General features: G+C 45.7%; 1 protein-coding gene across 1 annotated transcript in view; it reads right to left on the bottom strand.

Moving 5' to 3' along the window:
- The window catches only part of PIK3AP1 (phosphoinositide-3-kinase adaptor protein 1), a 107,224-nt gene that overhangs the window by 26,383 nt on the left and 56,177 nt on the right, over positions 1-24,664 (bottom strand). The window contains exons 4-11 of the mRNA XM_069459980.1: positions 22,442-22,586; positions 21,595-21,737; positions 21,349-21,481; positions 19,277-19,473; positions 16,459-16,648; positions 4,390-4,485; positions 2,794-2,991; positions 63-128 (exon numbers count right to left, since the gene is read on the bottom strand). Of these exons, the coding sequence (XP_069316081.1) occupies positions 63-128; positions 2,794-2,991; positions 4,390-4,485; positions 16,459-16,648; positions 19,277-19,473; positions 21,349-21,481; positions 21,595-21,737; positions 22,442-22,586 (1,168 nt within the window). The remainder of the gene's footprint in view (positions 1-62; positions 129-2,793; positions 2,992-4,389; positions 4,486-16,458; positions 16,649-19,276; positions 19,474-21,348; positions 21,482-21,594; positions 21,738-22,441; positions 22,587-24,664) is intronic.

The following is a 24,664-nucleotide window of genomic DNA, read 5'->3' on the forward strand; positions in this document are numbered from 1 at the left end:
AATCACTGCAATACAGACACTTCTACAACCCAGAAGTTCAGTCCATATAACATCTGGCTTACCTTTCCTGATGCTCTCGGAGGAAACATACAAATTCCCAGGCCGCTCTTGACTCTTTTCTGCAAAAACTATGACATACAGAATATTTCAAGTAAACACCAGGGAAGACATCTATCTAAAGGGATTTATAATATTTTAATGCATTTACAAAAAAATTATCAAAATCTAGTGCAAAAAAATAATAATGAATCACACCTAGGATCACTGTGTGCAGTTCTGTAAATCACAACTCTAGGAGGCAACTGAGAAGGAGTAGGAATTATGAAATAAAGACAGAGCAAACAGACAAGATCTCAAACCTAGAAGGACAAAGCCAGCCAGAGAACATGACCAGCATTTACAAGATCATTAAAAAAAAGGGTAATGGGAACGAGAACGTGTGCCCAGATCCCTGAACACCTGAAGCCAGGCATGGAAGACCTCACGAACACCAGCCAGTGCCGTAAGACAGAACTCTAAGAAATAGAACAGGTAAAAATGTGTGCACAGCTCCAAAGGGATTAAGATGAAGTCACTTACAAGGGACAGACTTACAAAGGCTAATGGAGCAAACTGAGACGTGACCAATGGTGACTTAGTGGTGAGATGGCATGTTGATTATGGCTCCCAGGGCTCTGAACGAAGCCTGGATTCAAATCCTGGCTCTGCTACTTACGAGCCACTTGATCTTGGCCAAGAGGCTTGACTTCTCCCTGCCTCTGTTCCTTATGTATTGAATGAGGATGATAATAGCACCTTCACTGGTTTATTGAGTCAATACATGGAAGTGCTTAGGACAGCGCCTGGCAATGTGAGCACTCACTGTTAGCTTCTGGTAACATTATTTACATTATTCACACCTAAACTTTGAGACTGATGCCAATGGTCAGGAATACCTTGGCATGCTAGCTAGCCCAAGTGATGTCTGTACCGTGCCTTACAGTTTGTACAGTATAATACTTCCTCCTGTATTATTTCATGTGAGCCTCACAATGAGGGTGTGGCAGAGTATTATTGGGTATTATTATGACATGCATGTTAATACATACATGTGTTCTTATGATACCCATTTTATAGATGAGGAAAACTAAGCTAAAGCTAAAAAGGGTGAAGTGACTTACCCAATGTCCTATTCTATACAGCTGGAAAATGCAAGAGCTGAGAGATGAACCCAAGTGTTCTGGCCTCCAAGATACTGCTCTTTTCGTCACCTCTCCTTTCCTCTCTCCACAGTGTTCCAGCAAGTCCATCTGGGCTCTTTAGGAATCACCCACATGCTCCTATCCAACGGCCTCCCTACACGTCATCAATACTGTCCCCTACTCGCTCTGCCATTGAGGAATTACCGATATATATAAGCGCATGCTTCTTAGTCTGGGCTCCCTCAGAAGCAGACCCTGAGACAAGGACTCGAGTCCAAGTAGTCTCTTTGGGTGCGAGACAGGGAAGTGAAGCAATAAATGGTGGGTTATCAAGCAAGTTATCACTGTGGGCAAGCTAGAGACCCCTGTGCAGCAACGCAGAATGTGCAACTCAGCGTCCTCCCACCAGTGGGGCAAGTAAGCTGGGGTGGTCATTGCCACCTCCTGTCAGTCACTGGTTGACGGCCATGGCCATTGTGTGTTAACTCCCCAACACTCCCAGCCTGTCCTGCCAGAGGGCAGAACAGGGGGTGCTGCCAGGTGGGACCCAGCCAGCAAGCCAGAAATGTAAAGAGCTGGGGCACATGGGCAGGGCACCAAGAGTGTCTGCTGCACGTGCCAAGGAGGTGCTACCCAAGCACGGACAGCACGTGGCAGGACATAATATCCCACAGCTGTATTTCTACCCAACTGAGGGTTGCCAGATTTAGCAGAACAAAAGCAAAAACAAAAATTTCTGATATTTGGAGCACACTTACACTAAAAACTTACTTGCTGTTTATCTGAAATGCACAGTTAGCTGGGCATCCTGCATTTGTCTGGCGACCCCAACCCAATTACCTGGGGCTCTGGCCGAGCACTACCTTCCCCCATTTATGGTGTCCTTCTGCCACAGTCTCCACAACATGCTCATACTATTACAAACGGAATACAGTTCAGAGCACAGATCTGGCAAGCTTTGCATTCTTACAATTCTTGTAACCCTATTAATACAATCAAGTCCTGAAAGAGTGAAACTGACAATGCCGTCAGCATCTAACTGATGTCCCAAGGACAATTATGAAGAAGTCAAAACCCAGTTTTTATTAATGTAGGTAGGTAGTCAGCCTAGCATAGTGGCTAAAAGCCAGGACTGTGGAGTCGGACTCCCTGAGATCAAATCCTGGCTCTGCCATGTGGTGGTCAAGTGACCTCTGTAAGCCTCTATTTCCTCATTTGTAATGGTCCTTACCTAACAGGTTATCGTACAGGTTAAATGGCATGTTCCTAACAGAACAATCTTCATAGAGTTCAATAAATGTTAGCTATTAAAAATTAGTAATAATAAAAACAAGAAGGGTTTCAGGATATAAAAATCTATCAGGGTTCTTGTTTACCTCTGTCTTTGCTACTATGCATGAATGCCTCCCAGAAAGCCAGCAATGACTCTAATCAGTGCCGCTAGTCTAGCTCCAGCATCTGCCTCGAGCTATGACCCTGTCTCCTGGGGCTGGCTGGAGACCACTCAGGAGGGGACAGTCTCTGAGCAGTGGTCCAGAAAGCCAGGGATCCAGGAAATTCCTGCTGAGAGGCTGCAAAGACCCCACTGGACACCATTCCCTGCCACACTTGCCTTTAGAAATGTACGGTTCGTTGTCGGGGAGCTGGTGAGCCCCAGAAGCACCACCCTCTGGCCTGGGCACTGGGACAGGGGGCCTGCTGGCCAGGTCCATGGAAAAGGCCTCATCGTCATCCACCGTGTGATAAACATCTTCTTCCTGCCCAGGATGGTGCAGCTCTCTCTCCAAATTGGCCATTCCCACACTGTTGCCTAGAAACACAGAGAGAGGAGACTGAAAGCAGTGGCCAAACCGAGTGACTGCCAGTCACAGAGCAGAGTGAGTGACCATGGTTTATCTGTTCAGTACTGCCCTCTGGGAAACATCATCTCCTGCATCATCTGCCCAGAACCCCATGCAAAGCAACCGAGAAAACGGACGACACCTTCATTTGCCACCCATCCATGCAGCAGAAGGATGGGCACACCTCAGTTTTACTGCTGGGATTCAGTTCCTCCTCCCATTAAGAACTGGGGGAAGCCCTAGGTAAGACCGGCTGTCAAAGTCTTCCTGAGGTCCGACTGTCCAGTAAAAGTGGTATTTCTTACCTAGGGCTGAAAACAGGTTGCCCAGGACTCCCCTGCCAGGGGAACAATAAGTTTTAGAGCAGGAGATCAGCAAACATTAATTTGTAAAGGTCCAGAGAGTAAATGTCTCTACTGTGCCCTTGTAGCACGAAAGCAGCCATAAACAATACTGAATGAATAGGCATGCTGTGTTCCAATAAAACTTTATTCACAAACAGGGAGCTGGCCAGGTTGTGGTTTGTCTACCACTGCCTTAGATCTTTTCCTTCCTTTTCACTGTCAAAACTGCTTGTCCCTTCCTGAGTCCCATCCTCTTAAAACTCCGCTTTCAAAATCTATAGACCAACCCCACCATAAACTGCAAACAATTGCACAGGGTTAAGGAATTACCCATACAACCACCTTTGAAACCTTTAATACTAATAACAAAAACAATAATAAATCTTTATTAACTGTTCGTTATGTGCCTGGCCCTGCTCTGAGACCCAACGTATCATAACTCCATTTAATTCTCACAACATACATCTCACTTTACAACTGAGGAAACTGAGGCCCAGAGGAGTTGAATAACTTGCCTGAAGTTTTCTAGCTAACCAAAGAGGGAACCAGGGAATAGATCAGAGTCTGTGTTCTTAACCACTATACAACACAGCCTCGACTTTGTAATACTTGTTTATATTACTCTCCACTGGACAGTAAAGTCTCCTGGAAGCACTGATCATATCATATTTTTCTTTGTGTCCCCAACCCTGACATCCAGTACAATGCACATGGTAGGTACTCAACACATTTTGGCCAAATGAAAAGAGACATATGTATTTTAAAAGAGGTCTTGCTGCAGGCAACTCATTTACCCAAATGGGTGGTCCAATAACAGAAACTTCTTGCCTACCTATCATGGGCTGATGGGGATGGGGGGCTCCAGGTGGGTGGGAGGGGGACAGAGTGTCTCCAATCTCATCATACGCCGTGTTTGTGGCAGCCCATCCCTGGAGTGGAACAACCCTCATATAAAACCAGGCAATGTCTTGCATTTGTTTCTCTTTCCCTCTTTTTGTTTTCCTGCTCACAGCTACAACTTACCTTCTAAAAATTTGCGGATCATAGAGTCCTTAGTGGTCCGAGAGAAACCATCTCCAGGGATTGGCTTAGATGTACTGGCCTGTAGCATTTCAACATCTAGAAGGAAAGGGAGGCTAAGAGTTGATATGTTGTTCTTCCACACTGGCAAGGAGATTTTACAGATGGAGTTACATGATTTGGCAACATACTTACCAGCTTCAAGCATTCATCAATCTATCTATCCTTCCAACCATCCATCTACTCAATAAAGACGCCCAGTAAGTGTGGGGCATAACCAAGACCAACAGTCACAACCCTCAGGCCCTTTCTTGGACCACAGGCCTCAAAAGGCATATATACGCTCGTTTGCATTGGAAGAAATAGTCTCAATTTTGAAATATATGCACCATAGCATTGTTTATTACAAGAAAAAAAAGGAAGCAGGAACAACAGAGAATAATTGTGGTTTATTCAAACAATGGAACATTATGCAACAGTTTAAAAGGATGCGTTGAGGCACTTTTATCAACATAGTTATGTATCAAAAACATGCTGGGTGAAAAAGTTAGATGTTTACAGCATGATATTGTTTATGTAAAGTTTTAAGCCCTATAAAACAATATTACAAACTGCTTATGAATTCATAAATATGTTGTAAGCATATACACATGCTGGGAATGATAAATGTTGAATTCCTGGTAGCAGTTCCCTCTGGAAAGGGAGGGAAGACAACTCGATTTTGGAAAAGGTTAATAGGGGACTGCAACTGGGACTGTAATATTTAGTTTAAAAAAAAAATCTGAGACAAAAAAGAAAGAAAAAAATAAATTATTCTTGAAGAATCTGATAAATCCTAAGACTCAAAATCTTCAAAAAATCCAATATTTTAGATAATTAACATGCTACTTAAAGGGGGCAAAATACGTTTCCATTTTGTTATTTGCTTGCATATGTAAAAAGAAACTCTGGAAGAAGATATAAAAAACTAAGATCAGTGGTTCCCTGGAAACTGAGAGATGCGGACAAGAAATAGAGAAAGATATTCCACTGTCTACCTTCTTATATTTTAGTTTTTCAGCCTACTCAAAAAATAAAGAAGTGCAGTGCCCTGACCAGGTTTGTATTATCTTATTATCAAAAAAAATCATTCAAGTCAGTGACAAGTTGGAAAACAAAAATCACACAAAAAACAACCTTTGTATTTCTACCTTTTCAGTTTATGTTTCCTAACATAGTGGACACATCCATTGAATACACTGTGCCTTGATTCTCTCTGGTTCAGACCCCTGTGATTCCAGTGAGGAACCAGCTAAGTGAATCTCCCCTGCTCTTGTCACCACTGAATTCTATAAGGTAGACTGTAGAGAGATTTTTCTGATAAGAACTCACACTTAATTCATTCTTTAAAAATTTAAGACCAGAAAAATTCTACTTCTTTGAGATTTTCAGTTTAAATTCGCTTAATTGTCTTTTATAGAACATTTTCCCCATGGGGTTAGAAAATTGGGAAGGAAGATATATTCTACAGGTGTGAGCTCTGCTAGGCGTAGGACCCTCCTCTACCTGGCCAAGACCCTGTATTACCTCCTCACTCTCCCAACCTCATCCCAACCTTCATTCCCAGCCATCTGACCCCCAATCCAGCCAACTTTTGAAACTCTTCACTTTGAAACCCTTCATTTACCCAACAATGAAGCACAGAGGAATACACTCCCAAGGAAAGACTTGCTTGGGTCAGATACCCCTAGAGATGAGGGGAAAAGAAATTCTGCAGGCCTGTTGTCAGGCTTCACACTGCCTGGTGCTGAATCCTCTCGAAAACCACACCTGCTTCAGGTCCCAGCATCTCCAAGAACCTGCTCCAGGGCATAACAGCCTCAGGACAGTTTTAATCACCAGTCACCAAATCTCCTAGCTGATAACGTGGGAGAACAAACCTCACACATGCAATCTATCATCCCCGTTGACATGCAGTGGCCCAGCTGTTTTCACTAACAAAGTTCAACCTGAGAGAACTATTTGCATGTGTGAGCAGTAGATACAAACTGAAGGGGCTACAGAGAGAATTAGGAAAATAAAACGTGGAAGAAGATAGTAGCAGCAAGACCAGCCCCGCTGGACATGACGTGCTAATGTAACGAAAATGCATATCACCCCCTTCTTAATGTGCTGATTTTTTGGTGGGTTAAAGAAGTATTTACAAGAGAAAAGAAAATGAACAGAAAAGAATGAGCCCCGGTAATTAAGACATATCAACATCATGACCCCTTCATAGGATGCAGAGAAGGACAAAACACCATCTCTATGGGATTCTTGCCAAAAATTCATAACCTCAGTCCAATCATAGAAAACGCCAGGCAAACCCAAACTGAGGGGCATTCTACAAATACCTGCTCAGCGCTCTTCCAAAGCATCAGGACAAGGAAAGACTGAGGAACTGTTGCAAATTGGAGGAGACTAATAGGAAATAACCAAATGCATTATTAGATCCTAAAAAGGATCCCAGAACAGAAAAAAGAACACTAGTGGGGAAATTAGTGAAATTTGAACAAGGTCTGCATTAAGTTAGAAGTATTGTGCCAATGTAATTTCCTGGCTTTGATAATTGTACTATGGTTATGTAAGATGCTAATATCAGGGAAACCTGGGTAAAGGTATGCAGGAACTGTAGTATTTTTGCAACTTTTCCCTAAGACTAAAAGTAGTTCAAAATAAAACTTAAAAAAAAAAAAAAAAAAACGAAGAGAAGGATAAATAAGAAAAGGAGAGGAGGAACCACAACAGCAAGAGTAAATAAACATAGCTCCTGGGGACACTCCTATTCCTCCTCCCATCTGCCCACACTATGAGGACAAGCATCCTACAATGACGCTTGTGGAACAGGTGTGTGTGGGTACAGTGATTGAGGTGGTGATAAACAAACCACCTGTGAAAAATAGTCACACCCGAACTGGTAGTTAAGCGCATGATTTTGAAAGCAACAATCTAGGTTCTGCTAAATATCAGCTCTGTGACCTTAGTAGAGTTATTCAGCCTCCTTGAGCGTGTCTAGCAGGATGATTCGAAGCTTGGGCATTAGGATCAAAATACACAGGTTCCAATTTGATTGTTTCCACTTCTGGCTGTATGATTACACACCCACTGATCCAATGCCAATCAGTCTTTCTAGGTCCAACTGAACATTCAAACTTACATAATGACCACAGGCCATGCTTGGCACCAGTCTACTTAGAAAGATGTAGGATACAGGCTAGAGGGCAGTGCCAAGGGGCATTCTTCATTCGGGTCAGTCCTTGCACCAGACCAGCAGCTCAGGTGCAAAGAGACAAGATCTATAGCAAGTAGGTGCAGGGGCCACTCTGGTGGAAAACCTCATGTCCCCCAGGAGCAGTATTTCTCACAGCAAGTCCAGAGACAAAGTTTTCAGGGTTCCCACAACAGATATGCCAGAGTCATTGCCCACAGGAAAGCTCAAAGAATGGTGTCCCTTTCAGGTATTTATAAAGTTACTGCGTAGCTCCTCCCAATTCCAGATACAATGTACCAATCAGGTGTCATTTTTATCATAGGCAACGTTGCCTAGAAACATAGTTGACATTTGGCTCTTATCAGGTTACCAGGGTAACAGAGCTAAGAAGTCAACCAAAGGTCAAAATCTTCTGCAGAAAGGGAAATGATAGCTGTTATATTATCTCTTTGCCCGTAATTATCTTGGGCCAAGTTGCTTAAATCCTCTCAGCTTCTCTTTCCTTGTCTGTAAAATGGTGATAATGACAGTATATATCTCATAGGTTTGTCATGAGTATTAAAAGAGAAGCTTGTCAAATGCTTAGCACAGCACCTAACACATCAGAAGTGTTAAATGAATGCCAGCTGCTGTAATTGTTATTATTACTATTACTTTTATTATTAAATTCTATACCCAGGCTGATGTCCTACACGGGCACAATTGAAAAAGGAGGTTTCAATTTATACTTTTTTTAAACAGTAACTCTGTTTGAACTCAAGTCTGCCTTCAGAGTAATGAATGCTTATGCGTTAACTGTATTATCTGAATTTCCATACTATTTTCAAATATCTCATGTACTTATTTAGCCTAGTAAAAACTATGCCCAATCAATATTTTTATGTTTGAATATACTTAAAGCAAAGGAGGGTGGATATTCAGACAACAAATGCCAATTCCTTACAATAGAATTATTTATGGAAATATGACTCACAAACAAGGCTAGTCAGGTGCACTTTCTTTATCGTGGCTCCTGAACACCAAGTGTTGTCTGGACAGAGCCAGCAGGCTCCTTCCCTGTGCCAAGGCGCTGCCACTGCAGTCCAGACCAGACTAGGAGGCCCCATGCCCACATGTCCTGCACTTTCCTGAGGCCCATCACACTCTATTAGTGGCTCAGCAGGGAACAGCAAGGGGCAATTCTGGCAGCTCTTTAGTCCCTGCTGGCCCTACTCCATGCAACCAGGATCACAGGTAGAGGCCACCTACAAGACAGAGCCTAGAGTCAGAGGATCTGAGGAGTGGCTGGAAGAGCATCATGGGGACAAGGGTGCAGGGAGGAGAGGAAGGGTAGTCTACAGACACAGGAGAAGGCCTGGAAGTTGGCAATAATGGCGCTGACAAAGGCTGGAGCCAACTGCACGGGCTGCATTCAGGGGACACGTGTAAGTCAGAGAAAGGCGGCCGCGGAAACCAGGCAAGCAATCGAGGCCCAGAACACTGTCAGCATCACGGTCAGAGGCATGGACTTAACTATCCTAGAGATGTGGGTTCGAGCCCTGGCTCTGACTCCTACGAGCTCCGTGTCCTTGGGCAAGTCACTTGACATCACTAAGCTTCTATATCTCCATCTATAAAGTGGGGATGACTAATGGTCCCTACCTCATAGGATGACTGTCCGGGCCAACTGAGACAATGCTTATAAAATACATATGAACAGTACCAGGTGCTGAATATTCACGGTTATCATTATTATTATATTGAGGCAACTTGGTGTATTAGTTTTCTATGACTGCTATTACAAATCACCGCTTAACATAAATTTATTGTTTTATAGTTCTACAGTTCAGAAGTCTGAAATGGGTCTCACTGGGCCAAAACCAAGGTTTTGTCAGGGCTGCATTCCTTTCCAGAAGCTCCAGTGGAGGCTTTGTCTCTTGTTCTTTCCAGCTGCTAGAGGCCCCCAGCACCCCTTAGTACTGGGCCCTCTTCCTCCATCTTCAAAGCCAGCAGTGTTGGGCAGAACTGAGTCCTTCTCAAGGTGCCACCCCTCTGGTCTGCTTTCTGATGCCCTCTTCCACTTTTAAGGACCTTTGTGATTACACTAGGCCCACCCGGATATTCCAGGACATTCTCTGTATCTTGAGGTCAGCTGATTAGCAACCTTAATTCCATCTGCAATCTTGAGTCCCCTTTGCCGTGTAACCAAGCATATTCACAGATCCGGGGGCATCATTCTGCCTCCCACAGATGGAAGCGAATACGAGGCACAGTCAGCCTGCCATGACTTTCCTTCCCACACTGGGCCAGCACAGGGAGCCGAGGACAGGGATTACGGCATCCTCAAGCGAGCGCATCCTGTTTACACACGCACTGGCCAGCCCTGTCCTGACGTAGGCACTGGTCTCTATTGAGTCTCTGCATATGAGCTGCCTTAAATGAAGTTACCTAAAAATGATTTTCTTTCCATTTACATTATAAATAAGATGTTTCCTTTTATATTTAACTGAACATGAATATCTTTGAATTAGACCATGAACAGCAGATACACACATGGGCCCCCCTTCTCCTATTCTGTACTCACCACAAACACCACTTATCAATCATAACATTCTTTCTGGCCTCAGAATCCTTTCCAACACAGCAGCCAGGCACTCAATACTGGCCAACTGGCATTGGCACGTGAAATTATTTTAAAAACACTATTTGCCATACCCATATTAGGCACTAAGTCCCTGGTGGTAGCAGATATTACTTTTGTTAATGATAAATTTTTAAATATTTGGAGTTAATGAGTGATAAGACCCTCCAAGCTCTAAATCTGACAACCTTATGTGTACACACAACCTGGACACACGGTGAGTAGCACGAGTAATGGAAATACACAGAAGGTGGATGAAGGGAGTCTGCTTCTAGACAAAGGGCACTTCGTAAACAACAAATCCTTGCATTCCTGGATGCTCAGGGTTCATATTTCAGATTCCAAGCACTTAACCTTCACCACTTGCTAGTTAAAAATAAACTGAAATGCTTGGAAACCTGCTGGCCCAAAGAGAAGGTGCAAAGTTCTTTCATTTCAGCAGAGAAAAACAGCAATGACAACAACAAGGAGACTCTGAGGCCACAATCTCCTTCTGGAAGCACCAGCTACTGAGTCACGCTGCACTTCATTTAAGGAGTCAATCAGAAAGAACCCATTTCTGGAATGCAAGATGCTTGAACAGATGCGACGACACCAGGCAGGCACTTAATTAAGGCATGAATCGAGAGCACTAGCAAATTCTCAAAGACACTCATGTAATACTCCTCATGGGACATGAGTCTACACTGCTTAGCTGCAGTGGAAACTCCATCTAGATCATATGTTGTTAATTTAATATAAAACCAAGTCTGAGTATATAATATAGTAAAATGTCAGCTACTGAATAACTATGCATCTAGAGAGGCTTCCAAACCCTGAAAAGTAGGCAAAAAGAATTTTTCCCCAGCCAGAATCTTCTGTGGCCCCATAAAAGAGCCTTAAAGCTAGGAGCAATATAGTGAAACATTTGAAGATAACCTGAAACCTGGTTGGTTCAGTTGGCACCTAGATAGAATGGAGTGGTTTAACTGACCATGTCAGTAAAAAAGCCCAACTTTTCCATACCCTGATGGAGAAGTGATGGGAAGGAGAAAGAGAGAGAGAGACAGACAGACAGACAGACAGACACACACACACACACACACACACACAAACAGTGCTGATTAATTTTAGGTATCAGCTTGATTGGATTAAGGAATGCCAAGAGTGGTGCTTCCAGAAGAGATTAGCATGTGAGTCTGAGTTGACTAAGTGGGAATGATCCACCCTCAGTGTGGGCAGGCACCATCCAGTCAGCTGAGGGCCCCAACAGAACAAAAACAGAGCAAAGGTGAATTGATCTCTATCTCCAGGAGCTGGGATACACTCTTCCTCCCCAGGCTTGGACATCAGCACTCCAGGCTTTCTACCTGTCGGACTCCAGGACCTACACCAGCTGCCCCCTGGGTTCTCAGGCTTTCAGCCTCAGACTGAGAGTTCCACCAGCAGCTTCCCTGGTTCTGAGGCCTTTGCACTATGCACTTTGGACTTCTGCGTTGATGCTGGAACAAGTTAAGACTTTGGGGGCGATTGGGATGAAAAGAACATATCTTGCATGTGAGAAGGACACAAATTTCGCAGGCAAGGAGTGGAATGCTCTGATTTGAATGTGTCCCCCGGAAGTTCATGTGTTGGAAACTTAATCCCTCTGCCCTCATGAATGGATTAACATTGCTATCATGAGAGTGGGCTTATTACTGCAGGAGTAGATTTTTTATAAAACTGAGTTCTCTCTGGATCTCTGGCTCTTGCCCTCCCCCACGTGAATTCTTTCTGCCATGTGTGTGTGACACAGTCAGAAGGCCCTCACCAGATGCTGGCGCCATGCTCTTCCCAGCCCCCAGAAATGTGAGCTAAATAAATCTCTTTTCTTTATAAATTATCCAATCTATGGTATTCTGTCAGAGCAACAGAAAACGGACTAAAACACATACAGACAGAGGAGAATAGCAGTGTGAAATTAGAGGGGCTCATGAGTGACGGCTGGCACTGGCAATGAAAATGGGGCTAAGAATAAAAAGGTCAGGAGAAGCAACAAGTAAACTTTGTGATTTTCTTATGCAGACAAGTGCCTCAATTACAGTACCCCCGACAAACACAAAGACCCTCTACCTTGCAGGGATTAGTCTATGGGATGCGTTTATGGTGAGGGACAGAGAGTCACATGTAGGGATCCACCTGCACACAGCTCCCACCTGCATTCTCAAGGCATAGTGTCCCTTTCCTCCACGGCACTGTCAGTTTGTGATTACATATTTAGTTATGTGATGTTTTTGTTTAATATCCAGCACTCTCACTAGAATGCAAGCTCTAAAAGGCAGGGATGGTACCATCTTGTTCACTGATTCCTCATCAATTGGTACAGTGTGACTTAGACACACAAGGGGTTCAATAAATATTTGTTGAGTGAATGAGTGACTGAATGAACAAACTAACGAAGGAACAAACGAATACATGAATCTAAAGGCATCTCGGCTTTGTGAAGGAATCTGGGTATTGCCCAAGCTGAGAAAAGAGAAGGCAATTCATGCAGAAGGAATAGCACAAACAAAGGCGTAAGACGTGAAAGAAAAGACAGCTTGTAGTGACCAAAGGAGCTACTGCCACTCTGAGATGTCCCACACTTGGGGACACCTAACAGATGTCTCACTACCACCTATGAGGAAAGTGAGGATTTCGCGTTGGAATGTTGACAAATTATCCACACCACAAAGTCTAGGATTACGTCTTATTCCCTAGTCAAATTCAAGAAACAGTGGGGCACCTATTGTGTACAGCACTGTGTTGGACACCATGGATGATGCAAAGCTATCAGATATGCTTCCTATCAAGACCAGAAGTGGGTAACCAGAGAAACATGTAAATAACTGGAGTCTAAGGTGATGTGTGTGCACTGCCCCGAGGAAAGCATGATTCACAATCTATGTAGGTCCAGAGGGGAACAAGGTGGCTGCTGGTGGTGGTGACTTTATCTTATTAACTTTAAAACATTCAATCCAGCATGCTTTCACTAAGTGCCTATGTCCCCAACACCATTCTTGCCTTTCTAGAAGAGCAAAAAGCAACAGGAAGTCAAGAAGTGCATTGAGCTCACCTCCCTGTCTCCCAGGGACCGCTGTCCTTGCTGGTAAGACCTCATGCCTCGCATGCGGTCCCACTGCCCCTGACGCATCTACTAGCCAGAATCGTCCCAAGAGGGACAGCAGGAGGATGACAGAGCCTCAGCAGCTGCAGGAAGAGAGACTCCTGAGAGAACAGGGTGCAGATACAGGAGGCAGCATGTTCCTTCCAGAAGCAAACAAGTAACTCAGACGTTTTGCTTACAGATCATCCTTGGTCTGGTCTCAGATGCACAGGGCAGGGCCATGAGGTCCTTTACCCAGGTCCTGTGACCCCTGTGCCCCAGCTCAGAGTGTGGCTGTAATCAGACAGCTCAGGTAAGGAAAACACGTATTGCTGGAGGTGGTCTGTTACAAACACGCCAGTTACCAGGGGCGTTGCCAAGGAAAGCCAGCGAGTTAGCATGCAAAACTCAGCCACAGAACCATGAGCAAGGGATGGGGATCAAAAGAAAAGTTCAACACAGGGGTAACATGAAGCAGGACAGCCCTCTGGGATTGATTAGAGAGGCTCACGTGAGTTTGTAGCTTCTAGTACAAAGATACTACGTCTGTCCCCGTTTGCTCCTTCTCCTTATGGAGGAAAAATGAGCCTCTGAGAGATTGAAGCCAAGTCACAATCCACCAAGCAGATTACCTTGGAAACAGACTGGACAAGGGCCTCCCAGAACCGGCTCTCCAGGCCTTCGTACCCAGAGCCTCAGGCAAGTGAGCGGTCACTGGGTGAAACTTTCAACATGAAATTAATTACCTAGGTCAAAGGACCGCTGGCTCGTTCTCTGAGGGCAAGGACAGGGGCAAAAGAACCAAGTAAGAAAAAGATGAAGAGATAGTGAACACACCCCAGGAGGAGTTTGCCTTGAGTTTTATTTAATGTTTGCATAAGCTTGCCCTTATTAAAGCCACTTATTTCTTATATAATAAAATGTGGAAGTTGATCAGAAAATCCTCAAGAGAGTTGGGAGCAAAGTTGAAGGTCTGACAACAGACGCATAGCTACCACCTGGTGGCAGCATATCTAAACTAAAGACGAGAGAGAGTGCGTGTGTGTGTGTGTGTGTGTGTGTGTGTGCGCGCGCGCACCCACACGAGTTCAGGGGAAGGAGAGAAAGGAGAGATTGGAGCAGAATCATAAAATCTCTGGGTCAGAACCCAACCCCTCTCCGCATCCCCACTTCGTTCAACAATGGCAGCTTCCTCTACAACCTTCCAACGTCATGGTTGTTTGGGATTCCCTTTGGAGAAGGGGACCTCATTACCATCCCTTTCCCAAACTCAAGTCAGAACGGTTTGTTCCAACAATGATTAGGTGATCCCCAAATCAGTGGTGGGGAACTGGCCTAAAGCCTGGCACTCCATAATGTTTGTCCTGTGAGCAAGTGAGCCTAACATGTTTATTTTCAGCACCTAGGGTTACCATCATGAGTGGTAGCAAAGGGGGGCACTGATGAACCTGGCTATTTAGACATTTAGCAATAGTGCCTGTGTGAGTGTCCACCCCAAGACTGGCTAATGCAGACTGTAGAAGGGTGGGCCAGGAGAGCCCTAGATCCCAGGGGGGCAGCAGACAGATCTGTCCCTTGGCAATCTGCAGACCCAGATTCCTGATCCAGTTCTCCCTTGCTGGGACTTAAGTAAGTTACTAAATCTTCAAGCTTTAGTTTTCTGTAAAATGGAGATAATTCTATCCACCAATCCCAAGGATAGTCAGATGAGATAACAGATAAAAGCAGCCTGTTGACTTCCAAGGACTGACTGCCAGATGTTTTGAGTTGTTACTGTGCTGGGTAGCACTGCAAATATGCACCTTTGGTTATCAGCTTGTCCTCTGTCCTACTTCTTTATGAACTAAGCTGCCTTTTCACCTAGAGAGTCACTATTAGTAAAATGGATATTCCTCCCCAGGTCCAAGTTGCTGCTTCTTCTGAGCCACAAGGTAAGTGATCATTCTCAAAGCGACAGATCAGTCTAAACCTGACAGCCACAGAGGCAGAAACACAAACCAAACCATGTCTAGACTCAGAAAATTCAGAGTTTATGTGATCTGGCAAATGAAAACTGTGGTTGGTTTCCTTTCCTCATCCAAAAAGCAGCCAAATTCTACAGCCTGCCTCCCTCCTGATATCCTCCTTCTAGCTCCACGGCAACCAGAACGCCTCTGGCATGGGTGACCTTACAAGTTGCCAAGTGGCTACAAACCGGGCTGGCTCCACAACACACAGCTGCCTTGGGAAGCGCTACTGAGCCTCACTGTTCGCATTACACAATTTGCAAGAAAAATCATGTCCTGGAGGATGATGTTTTGAAAATAAGTTTACCATATATTAATCCAATAAAATCAGGTTACCCCTCCCCCCAAAACCTGCTTATAATTTTCTGAGCCTGGAATCTAAATTGTTTCATATATAAACACATCTAATAATATCTTTGCATACACTGAATTTTCCAGGGATTCAATTACTAGGAGAACGGAGAGTATATTGTGAAGAGTTGTTTATCTTTTAGAAAAATCCAGGCACTGATGCCAGCATTGCTCTTGGCGTGTGAGTCCCCCAGACAACAGACATGTGTCAGTCAATATCTGAGGCCATGACAAGGACGGTGATTCCGAGCGTGGTGTCTGCACCTGCCTATGGCACCACGTCTCCGTGCAGGCTGCCTGCTATGGCCTCTCCCTTTATTTCCCTTTTGCATTTCAATTAGGGCAGTACAACTGGCTTCTGAGAATTTTATATGTAAGTAGGTTATATTGAATATCAAGCTTATGTCAGAGTAGGGAAAGGGGTATTATGAAAAGTTTGTGATAAAAAGGTCCCATTGGGACTGGCAGGGCCGAGAGCCACTGATCTAGCTTCTTGGATCACAAGACAATGCTGTCATCAATTCTAACTCCCAGACCCTTGCCTAAACCCTCCCCACAGTCACAGCAGAGGAAGTTTGGAGAAGGATTCTGCTTGTCACAGCATATAACTCCAGATCTAACTTTGTATAAAACAGGATCTTCATGTCTCTGGGGTGGGGTAGGGGTAAGCAAGGACTTCCCCCTCAAAGATCAGAATGAAAAAAAGTTGTTTCTTGGCAAAAAAAAAACAAAAATGGAAGCAGAACTGGGCTGTGTCACTTACAGAGGTCTTCGGTGGCAGCCGGGGCGAAGGCAGCCATGGACTCGTACAGATCCTCATCACAGCCGGGGTTGAGGGAGCATTTCATGAGCAGGTCTGTGGAAAGGTGGGCCATGGACTCGTACACGGCGTCAGCCTCCTCCCCTTGCATCAGTTCCTCTTTGATGTGACTCTTGAGCATGTCCACAGTCTCCTGCAAGAGAAGACGAGAGCTGCTGGCTCGCTGAGACAGCCTGGCTTTCCAGGTGGATTCGGCCCCCAAGTGGCTTGTGGGGGCCAAAGTGAAGGTCCCCGGGATTGCAATTGTTTGAGTGTATCTAGATTTTTCCCTCCTGACCGAAAGCTCCTTGAGGCCAGGCTTCTCACCCTTTTTTGTTTCTTTGTTTTGTTTTTCGTTTTAATCTTCATATCTTCCCGCAACACTAAGCATGAGTTATGCACTCAAGAGATACTCGTTAAATGTCCATTGACCAGAGGATACAAATTAAAAATTACCTTCCCATGAGCACCTACTACGTGTCAGGTACAATGCTAAGAATTTATCTATACATTATTTCATCATCCTCTCCACCACTGCTTGAAAAGGATGTAATATTCCCCAGTTTACAGATGACAAAAACAAAGCTCAGAAAAATCTAGTGTCTTACTCAAGGGCTTGCATTCCTGGCTTTTGATCTTCCCACTATGCCCTAGTGGATCCTCAGAAAGGAGCAAATCACACAAGAGGGGGTGCCCCTCACTGAGTGGCCACATGGAAATTCATATGGGCTCAAGAGGGCTGCAGCTAAGGTGTTCTTGCACTATGTGTAGTCAGAGGTCCCTCAGTAACTCAATAAACTAGTCCCTGTTCCTTCTGCAGCCTTCTCCAAAGTACCTAAGTTTCCAGGGGTTCCTCCCTCAGTTCTACACCTTATACGCCCAAGAGGAGGCATGGTCTTGGATGAAGTGCCTGTTGCCAGAAAGGCTGTCCCTGTCATCCTGCCTCCAGGTGTTGTGAAGCCAGACAGCTGACTTCTCCGAAACCTCTGCACAACTTTTCCTGGTAAGAAACTTTGGTGTTTCACAATCCTTATTTCAGCACGAACCCACAAAAATCCTCATTTTCATCATCACTACCCCAAGAGAGCTAATCTTTTATTGACACTCTGCTAGTTTCCTGGTGAGACCCAAGAGGACCAGGTGACAGCTGTGAAGTGTTGCAGACTCAAGGTCTGGCCTTTGGCTTTGATGTGGTGAAGAAAGGAAATGGGACAGTTCTCAGAGGCCGCAGGCAACACGTAGGGACAAGCTTTTGGCAGCAATGCTGCAGATGCATTGGCTGAAGGTGACTATAGTCAGAGAGCAAAGATGATATGAACCAGAGTAACTTCAGGGCGAACTGAAAGTGCATTTTTAACCTCCTTGTTAGATACAGCAGGATAATAAGCCCTGGCTTTAGCATCAAACTCGGTTCAAATCCCATCTCTGCCCTTTCAATTTGTGGCCGTAGGCACAACTGCTTTGGCTTTCTAAGCCCTTTTCCTCATTTGCAAAATGGAAATCACAACACTGTCCACTTCAAATGACTATGGTAAGGATTAAATGAGATAATGCATTTTCAAGTCAAATAAATTCAATAGATATTAGTTATTACTATGAACACAGTACGTCCTTAATAAAGGCTATCGGCATGGAAATGAAATGCTATATTTTGTACATTTGTGGCTTCTAAGAAAAGCTGAGTAAATGCCCTAAGACTGTGAACATCTTTTAATCTCATTTATGCCAGTGATGCCCAGAACAAGGACTCACATATTCATTCAAAACACTCATACACCCCAAAACATTGGGAAGTCTCCTCTGTGTGCCTCAGTAAGTCACTGCCTTGTAGATTCCCCAATACAGAGCACAGAGTTAAGTTTCTGGGGAGGCGTCAGGCTCACTCCTGTCTGGAGGTCAAGGGCAAGACCACAGTGTGTTTATTGCTCCTTTGGAGGTCACAGCTCCACATGAGAGGCTGAGCTGCCCTCAGGTGCCCTCTGTGCGTCTGTGAAGGAAGAAAATCAGAAACAGGTGGAGTCGGGAAGAGCAGCTGCCTCCCAGACAACCGAGGCAATGCTGGGGCATGGAATACGATGTAGACATGAAGTGAGATCAGACTCAGAGAAAGACCCAGAAGTCAATGATCAAGGAGAAGCTGGGGGTCCAAGGCCAGATGAGCAGACAAACCAGGCGAACCTGCCTGTCCTAAGGGCAGACCCAGGCAAGAGGTCAGGAAGAGAGACGGTCAGCAGGAGGGGGGCCTCAGAGTTGGCCTCCCCGATGCCTTCTCAAGTGCAGAACTTTCCCGTGGTCTGTGCTCAGGAAGGAGCCGATCCTAACCACAGTCCCCCCGGGGCCTGAAGGTGGGCAAGGTAGCTGGAAGCATCGCATGGTGCGGTGGAGGGAGATGGAAAGATGTGCTTCAGCAGATTCACTCTATAAATGTCTCTGTAAATTCCTTGAGGGTAGGCTTCAGTGCTTTACATGCCTTATTTACTTTTATTCTCAAAACAACTCCAGGAGTGGAACTATTATTATCTTCCTTCTGCATATTAGGAAACTGAGAGAGGATATGTGACTTGCCCAAAGTCACGTGGCTAACAAGTGTGGGTACAGGAACTTGAACTCAGGTCCTTGTGACTTCCAGGGCTCATCTCTGAAGCCCGAACATACCGCCCACTGCCAGAAGACGTGCATGAGGACACGCTAGAGAGGAAGTCTGTCCACGTCTTTGGTGAAAAAGGCAGCCCTAGAAGCAAACAGTGCATTCCAATCCCGGGGCCTCTCGCCCTGACCTTACCACATACTCGTCGATGAACTGCCGCAGGTCCCTGAAGCCATGCTTCTCGGCGATGGTGTTGGGGTAGTGGCCGTGCTTGTTGGCCACACTGTACGCCTGCAGCGCTCCCGGGCAGGTGAGCAGCAAGGCAGTGAGGTTCTTCAGTCCATACTTGGCAGCAAAATGCAATAAGGTGGGCAGCTCTTCATCCCTCTGATCTGAAAATTGTCCAGGAAAACTTAACTGACAGATAAAAACAAAGGCACAGGGCACCCTTGTTCACAGAGATGACACTGCCAAGCCTAGCATGGCATCCAGTAGGCACTCAGTCACTACTTACTGGTTGATTGACCTAACATCTGACAGCTTCCTTTTGTGGCACCACTGAAGACCACGTCCTCAGATGACAGAGGAAGTGATATTTTAATAAATTAGCAAATCTAATAATTAATATCCTACCTTCTTCCTCCAAAAGGATTGGAAAATCTGGAGAAAAAATAGTAATTCAAAATGTGCTGGTGTTTTAAAGGCTTAACCATCAGCCACAAAGTACAATAGGAGTCATGGTTTAAACTTCTCTGCAAATTTATACATAAATATATATATAATTCTTGGTCTTAGAAATCAACTTTTATGGAAAAAAAAGAGATATGTCCTCCAACTGGACAGCACAAACATGTCCATTTTCGAGTTTAACTTGCTGTATTCAGACCTCAGTAGGTGGAGGGGGCTGGGTGGGGGGCGTCCTATGGCTTTTAGGAGTACTGTGCTTCCCAGCAGTTAGAGAGTTAACTGATGTCCTGGGGCTCATGTGCATTAATACCAATGTCCAAAATCTCTCCTAAACAAGAACCTCACTGAATACTGTCTTATTAATCCTCCCAGGTCTTTTTGAGATAGTCTGGAAAAAATATATGTATAAAATAGTCTGAATATAAAAATATATATATTATATATTTTTTTAAACGACAAACCCAGCTTCCTATTCACCAGGATATGACCCTTGGAATGAAGGTTCTGAAAGTGTCCCTGGGATGCCAGATTTTCGGTTATGAGATACTCTCTCCTGAGCCCCAAATTTAAGAGTAGAGAGTAGTAATATCTACTGGAAGTGACACAAGAACATACCACAGTAGGAAAATGGGGAGAGGCAACAGGACAGAGAACGCCTCCAGAGAACACCTGGAAGGTCAGGCAGCCTCATCCTCATGGCTCTCTAGGCTACGGAAGGATGGAACATGGGCAGAAGGTAACTAGAGACTTGGGTCCCCTTTGTGCAGTGCAACCATGGTGTGAAGGAAGGGCAATGTCCACAGAAACACTACAACAGGCATCCTATGCAGAGTGCCAGGCACCATACCCCGGCAAGCAGTGCGACCCTCCTAGCTCCCAGCATGTCACATGTGCACAAGAGGATGCTCTGCCCTCGTGGATCAAGTTTTGTTTAGGGTCTCCCATGAGCCAGCCACCCAGGAAGAGCTCCAGCCCTCGCTGATCCGATAGCCCAGCAAAGAAGACAGATACAGCTGAGGAGCACTATGAGAAAGGCACCCAGTGTGCTAGGGGAGCCCACAGTGGGTGGATGGAACCTACTGGAGGCTTGGAGAAGGCATTCTAGAGGAAGTGCTACCCAAGCTGCTGGAGGGAGGTGAAGAGAAGTTAGCCAGGTGAACAGCAACCAAGGCAGGGAAGATGAAACTGTCTTCCCATAAGTCAAGTGGCAAGAGACAGGGGAAAGAAGTTCGTATCTGCCATACAGCAGAGGGTAGAAGCCCAGAGCGGGTGAGGACAGAGAAGAGGACAGAAATGCAGCAAGGGCCCCTGGGAAGCGCCTGATAACAGATTAAGGAGCTTGGACTTTATCTAGAAAGCAAGTGGGAACCAGACATGTTTTGAGAAGGGATGAAGTATTCGGATTTGCAAATCAGAAGAATCCCCGGCTACCCAGTGAAGAATGAGTCTTTCTCAAAGGACAGGCTGTGGAGCGGAGACCAGCAGAAGGTGCATGCATGGTGCGCGGGGTGCGGAGGCCTGCAGGCTGGAGTCCCTCAGCCCACTGCTGGCTTCCTGGGGCCGTTTCACTGCTGACTTACTTGTCATCATATCTTCTTCTTCCAGCTGGTTGATTCCAAAGAGGTGCAGTCCACTCGCAGGGATGTTGTTCTTCAGGGACTCCGTCAGCAGTTTGTCAAGGGTCTCTGTGTTGTAGGGCACAATTTTAAAGGCCTGAAGACAAAAGTGAAGATGGTCAGATTTTAAATCCAGCAGATTCCAGACTGATAAACCATTAGCAGAAACGACATGCCCAGAAAACTCAGGTTTCCCTGCAACATCCTCACCTGACACATGAATTCCACAGGATTCGCGGCATTGGACAATAAATTCCCAATTTCTTCCATGTCAGTATAATAGCTGATGATGGTCTCACACACCACTAAGTCCCCGGAATATATCTTCAGAGAAACATTCCCAGATGAAAGGTCTGAACAGAAGAAAAGATACTATAAAAAATGCCCAGGAAAAATAAGGGCCTAGGGAAAGGTGGGTGTGGATGTATATGCTCCATCTAAAAGGCGAGGAAACTAACTGGGAGCTGCAAGGAAGAACTTGGCAGTGAGCTGGGGGGGAGCGAGGGAAAGTGCAGATGTCAAAGGTGAGGACACCAGCCAGGCAGGGCTCTGCACCAGCGCGACTACCCTCACCCGGTCTGCAATTTAATTTTCAAAGGATTCTCATCTTTTTACTCAGTGCTATCGGCCCAGAGCCTCAATGCACAGGAAGAAAATTCGAGTTTAAGGCACTTTATACCAAGGCTGAAGGTGAGAGGGCTCTTAGGGAGTGAAACTGCGGTTTCTGCCACGTTGGACCAGCTGCTGTCGTGACTACGTGCTCACTCGCCCTGGGGCGGGATTCTACGCCACAGGAAGGGGTTTTGAGGGGGAAAGAAAACATTAAAAATAAACTAACCACAAAGATTCAATTCTCAAAAGAGGAAATTCAACAAGTAGAGAACATGGAAAAATATTCAACCTCACTAGTAATCAAAGAAACGCAAATTAAAACAACGGACTACTATTTAACGTCAAATTAGCAAAGATATTTAAGATGGCCATGCCTGGAGCTGGTGATGGCAGAGCAGATGAGCAGGGAGGCGCTTCGGTCTCGTGTGAACCCGGGGCTACTTACTGGGAGCCTTCACGGAAACGGTGTACTCATTCTCCAGCTTGGCTTCCATCCTTACGGAGGGAGAGTCCTCGGGAGAAAACTCTGCTTCCGTCGTCACCCTCTCGTCCAACTTACATCTCACTATAACGTAGACAGTGGTTTCTGCCTGCAACGGGAGGTCAGTCACTGTCCCCACTCCCTCCTCGAGCCCCTTCAGGTGCTGGGCCAGCGGGTGGCCCCAGCTCCCGCAACCCCAGCCCTATGGAATGAGGGTCCTCCAGGACAGGGTGGGTTCCGCCATCCAGTGCTGGGCAGTGAGCTGTTTGCCACCAATCCCAATGACACCAGTGACAAAAATCGAGAGTTAACATTTGTAGACCCTTATAGCAATCTGATGGAGTAATTTTATGCTTGTTGAATCTAATAATAATAAAACCTGGGGCTCGTATTTTATATGCCTTTTGATTTCATTTTGTATAGTATTTCTTTTTAAATCTTTTTAATAAAATCATCGGTCTATCGCAGAATTGGATGTTTTTAAAACAGATAGTCGGAGGAGCAGTGTTCCAGACTAAGCTTGCTGCTCAAAGTGGAGTCCAGGGGCCAGCAGCACTGGCCTCCCTGAAAGTGTGTTAGGAATGCAGAATCTCAGGCCCCCTGGACCCACTAAACCAGTCTGCACTGTCACGCCCAGGTAACACCTGTGCACCTTGCAGTGTGAGAGGCACCAGCCTAGAGATGTTCTCTTGGGCTCTGTTCCTCATGCTGCTCCTGGTTGGGCAAAAATAACTTCTTGGGAGATTAATTTTCTCAAAGCACCAAGCAACCTGAATAGCTATTTCACCTTGCTTTCAGCTCTCACACCAAGTCTGCCAAATGGAATTAATCCTGTTTTGTTGTGCTGGTTAAGCCAAGGGAACGGTCCTCTCAGACTGAACTGGTAATGACAGGCCCTCCAAAAAACCGGGGCAAAGGAGAGATTCCTGGCCATGGCTAATGCCAGACGTTTATCCTAGGATTCTGCTATAAAGTCCTCAAAGTAGCCCTTCATGACAAGGGCAAAAAGCAGGGTGCAGCAAGCTTGGGTTTTACAACAGGTGAGGGAGGGGGTGTGGCCCTGGGTCCTGGAGGCTGCTGAGGGGGAGCACACCTGTGCTGTGGTTGTCGTTGCCCCTGATGCAGCCCCAGCTCTGTCCCACCTGAGCCTTCTCCCTGGGAGTAAGGGGCCAAAGGCGATGTATGTCTCCTCTGCTGACAGTTGGGACCCAACCCCCAGCCCAGTCCTCCCAGATCCAGAGACCTAGAGTCAGCAACAAGGAGATCCTAGCTTCGTGGGCAGCTAAGCTGGGAGAAGAATGAAAGCCTAGAAAATCAGGGAGGTGAGTGAAGGGAGTCAGGCTTTGGTTCCAAACCCCCTTTACCCACCGGCACCCAACAGCCTGATCAGAGGGCACGGAGAAGGCAGGAAGTCGCAGGAGGAGACTGAACACTGACATGTCCCCAGCTGCCTGGCCAGTGGGGAAAAGGAGTAAGATGGGCTGACTATAAAGGACAGGGAGTGGTTGGGACCAGCAAACTGGAGGACGCATGTCCCATGCAAAGGCTGCTCAGCCCCAGCCAGTCGTCTCAGGCCTAATATGACCAGATCGAAAGGAAGTTGGAAACACACGTTTGTATGTCAAACTTTTAAAACATTGTGCAGTCCAAACCAAACATGTCTATGAGTCAAATCCAGCCCAAAGAAGCAAGTGGCAACCCGCATGTGGGAAGCTCTTGCCCAATGTCCCGTGGCCATGGGCTGCTCAGAAAACCACTCGCAAGGGCAGAGAGGCCAGTGTTTCCCATTGCCCAGGCTCCCACACCCTGTTGTCTTGAGGAGCCCACAGCTTAGTGATGAGCCTGTAGCCACGAAGAAACATCTGCTATCATAAATGCTGCATGTTTTTAACAGGAAAGGAAAAATAATGAAAACCCATCAAAATCCATGGTAGGATTCAAATGACAGTGGCTCATCAGTTGAGCCATCACATTCAAGTCACTCAATAATATATGCCCCACCCCTGAAAATGCTAGTCACGTGATGCTTAGGCATTTATCTGATCCATTTAGCAAGCGACATTGGCCAGTAAGTTTCAGCTAGCAAGCTTCAAGGCCATGCCAGTGGCCAACTGACAGAGAAGCAAGCTCTCAGGATGCCCCAAATCTCCTTCCACCCTGCCCTAGGCTAGCAGGAATAGACATGGC

This window comes from Eulemur rufifrons, chromosome 28 (genome assembly GCF_041146395.1).
Source record: "Eulemur rufifrons isolate Redbay chromosome 28, OSU_ERuf_1, whole genome shotgun sequence".
Lineage (NCBI taxonomy): Eukaryota > Metazoa > Chordata > Mammalia > Primates > Lemuridae > Eulemur > Eulemur rufifrons.